The sequence below is a fragment of the Canis lupus genome, chromosome 9 (genome assembly GCF_011100685.1).
Source record: "Canis lupus familiaris isolate Mischka breed German Shepherd chromosome 9, alternate assembly UU_Cfam_GSD_1.0, whole genome shotgun sequence".
NCBI lineage: Eukaryota > Metazoa > Chordata > Mammalia > Carnivora > Canidae > Canis > Canis lupus.
This window is the reverse complement of record NC_049230.1, coordinates 48877256-48889830: the sequence shown is the minus strand read 5'-3', so window position 1 is coordinate 48889830 and position 12575 is coordinate 48877256. Positions and strand designations below refer to the sequence as shown.

The 12575-nt window shown below is 66.0% G+C and overlaps 1 protein-coding gene and 1 non-coding gene across 8 annotated transcripts; both read left to right on the top strand.

Annotated features, from left to right (window-relative positions):
• The first annotated feature begins 407 nt into the window (after nucleotides 1-407).
• On the top strand, nucleotides 408-12164 carry EGFL7 (EGF like domain multiple 7). Of its 7 annotated transcripts, none has more exons than XM_038548746.1 (10): nucleotides 408-618; nucleotides 4779-4869; nucleotides 8530-8651; nucleotides 8911-9027; nucleotides 9781-9896; nucleotides 10095-10190; nucleotides 10295-10459; nucleotides 11113-11177; nucleotides 11619-11781; nucleotides 11905-12164. In XM_038548746.1, the coding sequence occupies exons 3-10, from the start codon at nucleotides 8572-8574 to the stop codon at nucleotides 11925-11927; spliced, it is 825 nt and encodes a 274-aa protein (XP_038404674.1). In that variant the 5' UTR covers nucleotides 408-618; nucleotides 4779-4869; nucleotides 8530-8571; the 3' UTR covers nucleotides 11928-12164. The 7 variants fall into 7 exon arrangements, with proteins under 7 accessions (XP_038404674.1, XP_038404670.1, XP_038404671.1 ...); XM_038548745.1 differs by lacking the exon at nucleotides 408-618 and adding an exon at nucleotides 3177-3318; XM_038548742.1 differs by lacking the exons at nucleotides 408-618; nucleotides 4779-4869 and adding an exon at nucleotides 3125-3318.
• MIR126 (microRNA mir-126) lies at nucleotides 10743-10801 on the top strand. The gene has a single exon (NR_049380.1). It is a non-coding gene; the product is annotated as a microRNA mir-126 (primary transcript).
• Nucleotides 12165-12575: the final 411 nt, after the last annotated feature.

Here is a 12575-nt window from a genome sequence, read left to right as displayed (position 1 = left end):
GCTGACCCTGGACAAGCATCTTCCCTGTGGGCCTCAGTTGCATTATCTCGTGAGTGCTACGTATGGAGCCTGGCACAGGGTGCTTCCAACAGGCATGCCGAGCAGGGGGCGGTGGGCAGGGGGTGGAAGCCAGAGCACTGCAGACCCCGGGCCCCCCTAGAAACCTCCACTTCCCTCTGGGACCTCACTCAACGTAGGTCTACACAGCTGAGCCAGCCCAGGGGTACCCAGCCCCCACAAGGCACAGGTCACTGGGCCAGGCGCATCCCTGGTGAAGGCTCAGCACATCTGGTGTGAAGCCGGACCCCGCCGTGGCCGACAGAGCCGCCATATCCTGAGGCCAGGGCTGCTGGGGGGTGGACAGGAAGCCCCATCTTTCCCTGCTCCAGGCTTGGCTCGCTCCTTCCTGCAGCCCAGCGCGCGCCTCGCCCGGTGCCCCTCTGCCTCGCGCTCTGACATGCCTGCGCCGGCCCCTGAGTGAGGCTTGGTTTACCCTCTCCTGGGGCTGCAGAGACCAAAAGCTCAGTGGTGAGGGGTCCTGAGAGGGTCCCAGGAGGACCCCGGAGGCCCTGGCCGATCTCCGCCGTGCCCCGCCGCCTGGCCAAACGCTCAGGGAAGGTAAGGCAGCAAGACCCCTTTCCAACACACTTCAGAATATTCAGAGACAGGCAGAGAGACCGCTGCAACCATCCTGCCCTACTGACTGGGGTGGAGGGCAGAAGGGGAAACTGAGGCCCAGAGCCTCCAGCAACAGGAAGCAAAGCTAGAACCATTTCTCTGCAGCCTTGGGATGTCCTGCCCTCAGGGGATGCATAGCACTGACTCCTCCCACAGGTGATTCCCTGCGGGCAGGCTGTGTGTTCCCCAAATGGGCGCCACCAGAGGTGGGAGGAGGGGCTGCTCCGCTGGAGGGAGGGTGGTCCCGGCCCCCCCCAGCTGGAGCCCCTTTCACCCATTCAGCACCTAGGGGTGGGCCTGTGGGGCAGACAGCACACCTCATCCCTCTCTAGGCCCCCAGGACCTCCTGGAGTCCAAGCAGGTGTCAGCTCCATCTCTGTTCTCCCCCTGTACCCCCTGCCCTTGCCCCCCACAGTCCCTGAGAAGCTGAGTCCCATGGACCCTAGCCCCCCTGAAGCCCCCAGAGTGGGGGGATGATAGTGGAGAACATGGCCGGGTGTGACAAGTCAGAGCGAGGCTGCTCCTTGGGCACCCTGATCCCAGGCCTCCTTCCCTCAGACTGGTTCTGATCCCAATTCAGGAAGGGGCAGGTCAGGAGGGAAGTGTGGACCCCTGGGGGAGGCACAGAGCCGGTGGGCAGTGGACAGAGCCAGGGCCCCACCCCGGCTGGCACCCAGGGCCTGGGGAGGCCTGGAGTTTCATCCTCTCCCCATGTTTGTCTCGCACCTCTGTGCTTTGGGGAATCTTTCCAGAAAGTTCTCTAATGTGCCCAAGCTTTGAAGAGAGGGCTGAGCCATTCACTGTCCACACATGTGGCTCATTAGCTATACTTCCATATCCACCCCCCCGGTGGTTTGAGAACTGGGGGTTGCCCCCTGAGGGAGGCTCCCCTGAGAAAGGAGAGCAGCTGTCTTGGTCCTGAGCCATCATAGCCTGTCTCTGTCTCGCTGCTCCCCTGGGGCAAGTCTCCTCCCTCTCCTGGGCCTCGGTTTCTCTGTCTGTACACAAAAGCCCTGAGGTGTGCTGGTTCTTCTACCCCGGGGCTCAGAGCCCATCTCTGGGTGTGGGTCGGAGGGCGGCAGGTAGAGGGTTTAGAGCCCAGCTTGGACCCTATACTCCGTCAAGTACACTCAGCCAGTGCGGGCTGTGGGGAAGGGATGGCGGGGGGGGGGGGGGGGGGCGGGTAGAGGACAGGCCGGGCGGGGGGCTCCACCTGCCTGCCCCAGCCCTGCACCCATGGCAGACCCTCCCTGAGCCGTGGGGACGTGGAGGGCACTGGTCCCTCCTGCGCTCAGCATTCCCGGACTATCCGAGCCGCCCCCCACTTCCCTCTTGGCTGGGGTGTTCAGCTGGGTGGGGCTGGAGGGAGGTGAGGGCAAGCAGAGGGTGTTCCAGGTTGGGCGGGGGGCAGGCAGGGGCTGACTCCAGAACAGGGCTCAAACCCCCAGGACGACCAGAAGGGGTTTAGAGCGGCCCTGCCTGATCCGGGACTCTTGGCCACCTGTGGGGTCTGGTGTATCCTCAGCTGCTGCCCCACTCCCCCCGGGCCCCCACCCACTCTCACAGCAACGGATAGCTGGCTTGGGGGTCCCTGGCACCACCTCAACAAGGAAACCGGGAACCAGTCCAGGGGCTGGGGGTAAACCACCTGGCCAAACTGCGGACACAGGCCCTGTGGCCACCTAGAGGCCCTGCACTCCCCCACCCCACCCCTAGCACCACTCAGGCTGCAGAGGCCAAGGGAGGGAAGAGGGCCAGTGCACATGCTTTGCCCCCAAGAGAGGACACTGCTGGCCTGTCTCCAGGAGCAGGGGACTCACCGCCCCATCAGGCAGCCCTTCCCTGGAGAAGGCCTGAGTCCGCGAGGTGACTGCCCCTCCCTGCCACCCCCACCAAGCCACTCTAGGCCCCAGGGACACATGCAGCTGTCCTCTGACCACCAGCCCGCCTTGCCCAACCCCAGGTCTCTTGTGGCTGGGTGCCCCCTCCCAGGGTCATGGTCCCTCCACATCCCCACACTGTGCCATACACATCTGGGGTGCAGGCGCATGCCCTGGGGGAGAGGCCAGGGTCACAGAAAAAATGGTCCCTTCTGTGGAGCTATAGTAGCGTGGCCGTGGTGCCACCAGGTGGCCAGGCCCAGCGCCTTCCCAGAGTGTCCCGTCCTCCATCTCATACCGAGGCCAGCAGGGTCCAGGGTCACCAGCCAGGCCTGCGCCTGGTCTCTGGCTGCCTCACAGTGAGACGCTGAAGTCCCAGGGGACAGCTCCCCCACCCCTGCCCACAGTTTGGGCAGGCCACCCCCATGATGGCCCCCACCCGTCCCTGGGCCTCCTGTTTGTTCGCTGACAGCTCCCTGTTATCAGCGAGGAACACACACAGGAAGTCCGGCCGGGAAGGGCCCATCCCAATCCTGATTTACACGGGATGGAGCATAAAAAGCCGCCCTTCCTCGCCCCGGGAGGAGCCTCCCTGCCCGGAGACGGCTGTCCACACAGCCCAGATGGACGCTCCAGTGGTCAGGCCAGGCAGGTGGCCTCTGCAGGCGCCTCGGGGCGGCCGGACAGGGGGAGGATCCACCTCTGGCCTGAGGAGACAGCAATGGGGGCCAGGGCCAAGCCCGGGCCCGGGCAGGATCAGGTATGGTGGGGGTTGCCTTTGGGGGGGCAGGGAGCAGCCCGGGCAGAGTGAGCGCCCCTCAGCTCCTGCCAACCTGTGGACCGCAGCACCTGTCGGCCAGGCATGTGCCCATGCAGCTCTGCATCCTGCCCTCTGGCCACTACCACGTTTTTCTCCCTAATGGTGCCGTTCCCACTGCACGGAGGACACTCGGGCCCCTTGGCCAAGGGCACCTGCGGCAGGTGTCCCAGTCTAGACTGACTCTGGCCTGCCCAGCTGGGATGCTTAGCCCTGGGGGGCCCAGCAGCCACAGCGACTTCCCCTTCACACACCCTTCTGGCCGACTCTGCTGTCCTGGAGAAGCCCCTAAGGTTGGCTTGGCTCTACTGTCAGAGCCGGGGGTCCTAGGACCATCCCCAAGGGTGGGCAAGCACTCATGGCATGGATCTGGGAGAAGAGGTAGGGGGCTCTGGCCTCATGCAGCGGAGCCCCAAAGCCAAATCTGCAGCCAGGATGAGCCATGCTCCTTGGGTACCCTGGACAATGGGACCAGAAGGAGCCCCTCGCTTCCTGCTGGGCTGGCTTCAGGGACATGGGTGGGGTCCTGAGGCAGAGGGCCGGCCCACCGCAGACTGTAGGGGAGCCCCTGCCTTCTCTCCCCCACTGACCAGAGTTTCTGAGTCCCCACCCAAAGACCCCAGCCCAATGGAGGCCTCTTGGGCCACAGTAGTCGTCTGTGTGGGGAAGCCCCGGGGTTCAGATGAAGAAGCAGAAAATGGGGCCTTAGCCTGGGTTAGTAGCACAGTGAGGACTAGGGACCCAGCCAGTTTGCAGGACTCAGAGGGTCAGGGACAGGATGGGGGCAAGGGACTGGGTGGGGAAGGTCTCCCCTAGGTCTGGCTCTTAATTCTTCACTGCTTGGGTCTGGGGGAGGCAGCCCCGCTCAGGTGTGGGGCCCAGGACCTGAAGCCCTTCAGCCATAGGACCCTGCTTTCACGATTACAGGCGTCCCAGCCACAGCTCCCCCCCCAGCTGCCCTCAGGCCATCTGCTGGCAGCTTCCAGGGCCCCCTCATTCTGGGGCTTTCTGTTCAGCCATCTGGGGCCCTTCCTTTAGCTCCATGCACCAAAGTAGGCCCCAGCCCGACACCCTGGAGCTACTAGCTCTGCAACAGGCCCTCTCCTTGCCCATGAAGGACCCTCACCCTGGGGCTTTGAGGTCTTTCAGCTTCATGCCCAGCAATCTGTCCATCCCCATCTCCTGGGACCCAGGGCAAGGCCGCCTCTGCCTCTAGGCCGAGAATGTGAGCCACAAGCAGAGCTTGGACCCATTGGGCTTCGGCCATCATGGGGGTAGAGATCTGTTAGGCCAAACGCAGGTGGAGGCCCCGCTGGGGCACACAGCCTAGCCCCCTTCCCAGCGCCCAGACAACTGGGTGACCACGGCTGTGCGCCAACCCACAACATGCCTCCGACCTGCAGACCCCAGCACAAGGGAGGTACACGCGGCCCCCGCCACTCGGAAGAGCAGCTGCCACTGGCGTCCAGGGGATGACAGAGCTCCCCTCTGCAGGTGAGTCCCACAGCAAGCTTCAGGTGCTCTGGGCAGAGGCAGGGGGTCTGGCTGTGCCTGGGGGTGTTGTCCACACACATGCGCTTAGGAGACCAGGGCCCAGGCTCCACTTCCAGGGCAGAAGCTGCAGAGGGGCTGGCCTGCGCCTCCCACATGATGAGGGCTGTGATAACGGTGGTATGGAAGGACCCAAATCACACCAGAGCTCCTAGGTGGGGCCTGCACCTGCTTCCAGCGTGCCAGCCACCTCTCTTGGTGAGCACTGCTGCCACTTGGGGCTGCTGGAGCCTGGGAGGCCCCCACTATAACCATAGGGTGAGTGGGACTCCCTGAGGGCCTGAAGGTGGTCCTGGCTGTCCTGAACAAAGGGGGTGCCCAGCAGGAGTCCTGTGGAGCCCCATCCTGGCACACTGGTTGGGAGGGACGCTTAGTGGGGTATCTAGGGTCCTGGCAGGCTCTGCCAGCCACAGCGCTCCGTGCCAGCTGGTGTAAGTACGGGGTCTCTCTGCCTTGGGGGTCATTACGTCCATCCTACGTGTGGCTGCGAGCTAGTGGCCAGCTTTGGTCAGGCCCTGACGCCTAGGGAGCTGCTCACCCGCCTAGGGAGCTGCTCACCCGGTTGTGACGGCCATCCTCCTCCGTTTGGCGCTCAGCCTGGGAGGTCTAGGGCCCCCCTCCCTCCGCCCCTGCCCCTCCCCACCCCCCCCGCCAGAGCGCGTTCCCCACACAGCCTTGAAGGCACCTGACCCACCTCCCAGTCTTGCGTCCCCATGGCCTTGGGGGCCTCGGTCCTGTGTCTCCTGTGGCCTTGGGGGCCTGGGAGCGGCTGGGGAGGGACAGCGCACTCGAGCTACTCAGGGGCCTGCCCGCGGGGCGCCGTCCGCCGCCGGCCTCAGTGTCCCCATCTGCTCAATGGGGGCGGGCGGGGTGGAGGGGAGCTCGGCCCCCCCCGGGGCGGGGTCGGGGCGGGGCGGCGGGCGGGACCGGGGCCCCTCGGCGCGGCGGCGGCGGCGGCGGCGGCGGCGGCGCGTGCGCGCCCGGCTCGGGCGGTGAGTGCGGAGGGAGCGAGCGCGGGGCCGGGGGGCGCGGGGAGCGCGGGGAGCGCGGGGGGCGGGGTCTGCTCGCCGCGCGCCGGGGGCGGGGGAGGGCGGGAGCCGGGGCGCGCGCGGAGCTGGGGGGCGACGCGGAGCGACCGCGGGGAGCGAGAGGTGAGCGGGCCGGGCGCGCCGGGGGGCCGCGCGGGAACAGGACCCCCGGCTCTGCCCGGATCCTGCGCCCGGTCCCGAGAATGGGCCCAGGGGCCCCGGGAAAGGGCGCCCCCTGCCGGCACCAGGCTACGAGCCGGGCCGCTGGGGGATGTGGGGGCCGGGGCCCGGGCCGGGGGCGCGGCGCAGCCCCGCACCCGCGTCCGGGGCCTGAGCGACCCGCAGGGCCTGGCCCGGGGCCTCGCCGGCCCCAGACCCCGTGTCTCTCTCCATCCTCGCCCCCTCCCCCGGGGATCCGGCGTGCAGGAGGACGGGCGGCTTGGGGCCGGCGGCGGAGGGGACGCTTCGCCCCCCGCCCCCCCCCCCGCCTCTTGTCACCCGCCTTTCTGCCCTCCCAGGGTCCAGAGCACCCCCCCCCCCCGCCCCTGCTCCGGGCCGCCGCGGTGCGGAGAGTCAGGCCCCTCCCTCTGCGGAGCCAGCCCTCCCGGGTGGGCCCCCGCGAGCTTGCAGCGCGGGCAGGTGGCTGGGGAGGGAGGTGGCAGGATGGGCTCCTGCTGACCCTCAGGGAGGAGGGGACACAGTTGCTTCTCAGCTGCGGCGCTGCGGCCACCCGCCCCCCCACCCCCGCCGTATCTCCCCCGCCCAGCTGGGCTGCAGAGGGAAATGAGACTGCCAGGCCAGCACCGGGGAGGTAGCGCCATTGGCCTCCTGCGGCCCCAGAGGGCAGGACTTGAGAAATTGAGTCTCTCCTGTTTTAAAGCATGGTCCCCTTGTAAGCGGCTTTCCATGAGCAGGGCAGGTGCTAGGGTGGTATCCGCGGGGCAGTTGGCCTCGCAGAGTTGGGCCTTACCCAGCGCAGGTAAGCACAGGGTCTGTGGAGCCCTGCTATGCTCCTACCCAGCTCCCCCTCCCCCACCCAGGGCCCTGGACCCACCCCTACCTTCCCAGCCCTGTGCCACCTGTTCCTGTAGTTTCAATTCTTGCTGAGACCCCTAGGAGTGCCCCTAGTCGTGTGCTCCCCCTGGGCCCGTTCCCAGAGCACCCTGACCCACAGGTCATGCCCCTGCCCCGAACTGCTGAGAAGCACCCCACTGTCCCCAAACTAAGATCTGGCACCTTGGCTTTGCTGCTTGGGCCACCGACAGAGAACAGAGGGTCCACAGAGGACTCCTCCCGCCCCCCAGCTGCCTCCCGCCTCCCCAGGTCCATGAAGTGCAGGGGACCGGAGCAAGGATCCACTGCCTGCCGGCCATGTGGACCCTCCCCTTGGGCTTCGGCTTGGCAGGCCGGAGGGCTCAGTTAGTGCCCATGGTGGTCACTCTTCATGGGGCCAACTATCAGGGCTGGACAAGGGGCCTCTGAGACCCTAGTGGTATCTGAGGGAACCGAGTTCCAGAGACAGGGCGACCCTCCCCTGATTCTACCTTCTGCCACACAGCAAGCAGTCCAGCTATCCTCTGTGTCCTTCCTGCTGGATGCCCTGCAGGGCCAGGGGCTGCCCACTTGGGTGGAAGTCAGCCCCTTGGGGGCCTCTGATGGGGTGCCTGGAGCCTCACGTGTGCACGGCAGCACCCCCCACCCCTATCCCCAGCCCACCACACAGGCCCCTCTGCAGGTAGGCAGGCAGGCAGGCACGGCAGGTAGGCAGGCAGGCAGGCACGTCGCGGACCATTAATTCTGGGCTGGGCTTTCTCACATTCTGAGGAATGAATGCTTCCTCAGGTCCCCCGCGTCCGTGCCCCTTCCCTAGGACAGAGGGATGGCTTTGGCTCCACTGGCATGTGGGGAGGGCTGCTCCAGTCATCCCCTTTCCCCCCACACTGTCCTGGGAGCCCTGGACCAGACCGGTGGGACCCCAGCATAGGAGTGACTCCATCTCGTGCAGTCTCTGCCCCACTCTGAGAGGGACCATATGGCTCCTCATATGGAGCACCTGCACCCTTCATACACTCCCGTGCCTCCCCCGTGGCTCCCCGTTGCAAATGAAGACACTGAAGGCCAGAAGGCCAAGGCCCTGGGCTGGCTGTTCCCACCACCACCACCCATGTGCAGACTGACGTGGGACTGCCCGGCCAGGACACAAGGGCGCTATGTCCAACCAGGGCAGGGAGAGCTGGTCCAGGTGCTCTCCTGGGCCCCCACCTCCTCAAGTGAACTTTGCAGGAGCTGCAGATGTTGCCTCTGGCCCCAGGCGGGGGTCGGGGGGGCAGGGGTGTGCTTCTGTTCCTGCCATCGCGGCCCTTCTGTGGTTCCAGGCTGCTTGTGACCTGCAGGGGCAGGCAGGTTGCAGGAGGGGGAACTGCCTCTGTCTTTGGGGGCTTCCCCGCCCCCCCAGAGGCCGCAGGGGGTGGTGCCAGCAGAGAGGCTACACTGGGCCAGGGAACAGCCTCCCCCAGAGGCACGGGGTGAGGAGGGGTCTGCAGATGGGTTTATGGGGCTGTGCCTTTGGCTGCAGGCCACCCGGAGGAGAAGGCCGTTGCACCTGCAGACGTGGGCCATGTGTGACTCTAGGGAGCTGCTCCTGCTGTGGTTTCTGGTGCTGGCAGTGGGTGGCACTGAGCACGTCTTCCGGCCTGGGTGAGTCAGAGCCGTGGGGGGCTCGGGCCTCAAGGTGCCGCCGCGGTGGGGGTGGGCAGCCAGCTGCCCTCAGGGCAACCCCAGGACTCGGGGAGCCAGGGCTGGTCCTGTGGTTTTCACACTTGCTGAGAGTCTTTCCTGTGGTGGCGCCAGGAAGCCCCTTCCTCAGGTTCTTGGCTCCCTTGGTTGCGGGGCTGGGAGGGTCTGGGCGCAGGGCTGGAAGCTGTGGGACTGACTTGCTGGCCTCCCCGCTCTGTAGCCGCAGGGTGTGTGCCATCGGGGCTCCCAGGGGCCCTGAGTCTGAGTCTTTTGTGCAGCGAGTGTACCAGCCCTTCCTCACCACCTGTGATGGTCACCGGGCCTGCAGCACTTACCGGTGAGTGCCCCTCCCCATCTGCCACTCGGCCACCTGGGGCCCAGGAGGGCAGTGTGCCCCAAGGTGGGGAGCCCGGGGCCCAGCATGGTCACAGGGACTCCCTAGGACCATGTGAGTAGATGGCAGAGGCTGACACCCGCTCTGCACTGGGCGGTCTTAGTAACTACAGGCGTCCTCACCGGGGTGCACTTGTGCTCCCCGCATCTTTGGAGGGTTTGCCCTCCCTGTCTCCTGCCCTCTGCTTTTGGGGTGTTGGCTACAAGTTCTTACATGTTTGAGATGATGGCTGCCTCCCCAGAAACCCGCCTCAGAGCTCCAGTGGGAGCCTCTCCCCAAGAGGCCCCTGATGGTCACAGATGGAGACCCTGGTGCCACAACCCACCCCCCCAACCCAGGCCATTCTCATGGCCTAACCGCCCGTGTGAGGGGGCATGTCTCCTCCAGTCCTGAGCTGTGGAAATATGGTTTAAAGATGTTTTGTTCTCTGTGGGGGTCTCAAAGACCTTCCCGTGGGGTCCCCTCCACTGGCCAAGCAGGTGAGGGCAGGGTGGGTGGGGCCCAGCTAGGGGCTGGCTGAGAAGGGGCTGGCGGAGCCCCATTTATGAACACGTCTCCTCCCCACCTGCTCAGGGGAGGGGTCGGGAGCGCCCTCAGCACCCACGGACTCCTGTGCCCTGGGAGGGAAGGTAGGGTACGCACCGGGCAGACCAGCTGGTGCTGCCGGTGACTCGCTGCCCCCCCCGTGCCCCCCAGGACCATCTACAGGACAGCCTACCGCCACAGCTCTGGGCCGGCCTCCCCCCGGCCTCGCTATGCCTGCTGCCCTGGCTGGAAGAGGACCAGCGGGCACCCCATGGCCTGTGGAGCAGGTGAGAGGTGCAGGCTGCCCCAGGGCCCCCAAGACCTGGTGAGGCAGCAGTCCATCCCACCCTCTGGACACTGGGCAGAGCACCTGCCGCTTTTGCCTGAGTGGAGTGCCTCCTCACCGTATGGCACCCCTCCCCTGGCTGCCACCCCTGCAAGGCCCTGGGGACCCCTCAGTTTGTGATGGGCCTCCCCCTCAACAGCAATATGCCAGCCACCGTGCCAGAATGGGGGGAGCTGTGTCCAGCCAGGCCGCTGTCACTGCCCTGCAGGATGGCAGGGCAACACCTGCCAGACAGGTGAGGCTGGTTCCCGTCCTCCCTGTGGCCTCTCGCTGGGTGCCTGGGGTGGCCCCCTGATGGGCGGGTGTTGAGGGGGCTCAGCAGCACCCGCCTTCCTGCAGACGTGGACGAGTGCAGTGCTGGAGGGAGCAGCTGTCCCCAGTGCTGCGTCAACACCGCCGGGAGTTACTGGTGTCAGTGTCGGGAGGGGCACAACCCATCCACAGATGGTGTGCTCTGCCTGCCCGAGAGGGGGACCCCAAGGGTAGCCCCGAACCCCACAGCAGGTAAACTTCCCGCTTGCCCCTCCCAATCCTTGCTGCTGTGCCTGGGAGGGGGGCCAGAGGGGCATCACCCCGTAGATCTGTGCTGGGCAGTGGGGGCTGCCGGGGGCCACAGGCCATTTTCCCCAGGGGAAAGATGGGTGGTGATTCCTTGGGGGCATTGTGGGGAGGGTCACTGGGGGGGCCTCATCTCAGCCATGAGGGTGGAAGAAAGCCCCTACCCAGGGTCTTCTCTGTGTCCCTGCCTCGGCAGCTGGGAGACACCACGCCTCTGCTGGCGACGGGACATTATTACTTTTGGTACGCGCTGTGACACTTCAAACTCGTACCGTGAGTAATAATGCGCTGTCGGCAGCCTGGCCTCAAGAGTGCGACATGGACCTCAGCTTGGACAGCTCAGCAGGGACTCTGGCACCGAGGGGTAGGCAGGGTGGGTGTACCTGCCCAGGGTGCACTGACATGCAGGGCCGCCTCCCTGACATTCCGGCCGGCCTATAATGGGGCGGGGCTCCTGGCAGCTGGGGCTTGATCTCCCATCGCCAGGGCTGCGCCCCACACTCAGCGGAGGCTGAGGGGCCTCCCCATGGAGGCAAGAAGCCAGCCTGAGGAGTGGGGTAGGGGGTGCGGGGACTGACTCAGGGCTGGGATCTCCCCAGGTGTGGACACTGCAGTAGAGGAGGAAGTGCAGAGGCTGCGGTCAAGGGTGGATGTGCTAGAACAGGTGAGGCCCTGTGCTGTCTCCTGGTGTGGATCAGACCCTCAGGGTGGTTGTGGGTTCAGTGAGGGTAGCCCCAGGAAGGAGGTATCCTGGCTACTGACAGCCCAGGCTGGGCAGGGGTAGCAAAGAAGAGGGGCCGAGCTCGGCTGTGCACCTGCAGGCAGCACAGAGAGCCTGAAGCCCACCCCTACCTTTGTCCCTGTGGCCTGATGAGTCCTTGGAAGCTCTGGTCCTGGGACCCCTTGCCCCAGTCCTTGGGGACCATTGCCAGCTGGACAATGTGGTGTCCATCTGTGCCCAGCACCTGGTTCTCCCACCACAGAAGCCCCTCTGGTCAACATACAGGGCCGCGCACATGGAGCCGGGTCTGGGAGTGGGCACAGCCCTTCCTGGCCTCAGGGCTCCAAGAGCCTGTGCGACAGCAAGGACCCCTTCTGCCCACAGAAGCTGCAGTTGGTCCTGGCACCGCTGCACAGCATGGCCTCTAGGGCCCTGGAGCACGGGCTCCCAGACCCCAGCAGCCTCCTGACCCACTCCTTCCAGCAGCTGGACCGCATCGACTCCTTGAGTGAGCAGATCTCCTTCCTGGAGGAGCAGCTGGGGTCCTGTGAGTGCCACCCACCCCACAGAGCTGCCAGGACCTGGGCCTGGGGCTAGGAGGCCATAGCCTTCAGGGGAGGTGGTGAGGAGCGGTGGTGACCTCTGACCCCACCCCTTCCTCTGTCCATAGGTTCCTGCAAGAAGCAGCCATGACAGGCCTGGCCGGGGTCCCCACTCTGGCTCCTGAGAGCCTGTGCCCGCTGTGCTGGGTCAGGCAGGAGGGGACGGCCTGCCAAGACAGGGTGGGAGGAGGGGCCCCACCAGGCCGGCACCCCTGCACCCCGACCGGTGGGTGGACCCGTGGCTGAGGGATGGTACGAGGGTCTTGCTTGCTGGGGTGCATGTCGGGGGCACCTCTGATCTGTGTCAGAATAAAATGAATGTTCAGGAGCTGCGGTGTCCTGGGTGGGTTCTAGAGGGCGATCGAAAGCTGATGGGGGCCGCCTGCTGGCTGGTGCAAGGAAGGAGGGGCAGCTGTGGGACACAGAGAGGAATCCAGCCACAGCGGGGGGCCCCCTCCATGGGGTCTTGGCCCTCTCCAAAAGGGGTGAGAGCAGGTAGATTCTGGGAGAGACTGACCTCTGGGTGCTAAGGTAGCTCTACCCCCAGCTAGCAGCCAAGAAGCAAATCTTCATCCTCTTCCCTGACTTGCAGCATGCCCGCCCCCATCTAGGTGGATATCCCCACCCCCAGGAAAGTGTACCGCAGGGTGACCAGGGGCCTGGCCCTTGGGGGGGCGCCAGGGACGGAGAGGCTCCCACAGTGCAGCCCCAGCGGGGGCGCGGCAGCCCCGGGCGCTGT

Bases quoted from the DNA above. Each gene is read 5' to 3' on its own strand.
- EGFL7 (XM_038548742.1), top strand. From the start codon at position 3,280: ATGGGGGCCAGGGCCAAGCCCGGGCCCGGGCAGGATCAG. The intron at 9,028-9,780 runs GTGAGTGCCCCT...CGTGCCCCCCAG, and splicing joins CGGGCCTGCAGCACTTACCG to GACCATCTACAGGACAGCCT. The intron at 10,191-10,294 runs GTGAGGCTGGTT...GCCTTCCTGCAG, and splicing joins GGGCAACACCTGCCAGACAG to ACGTGGACGAGTGCAGTGCT.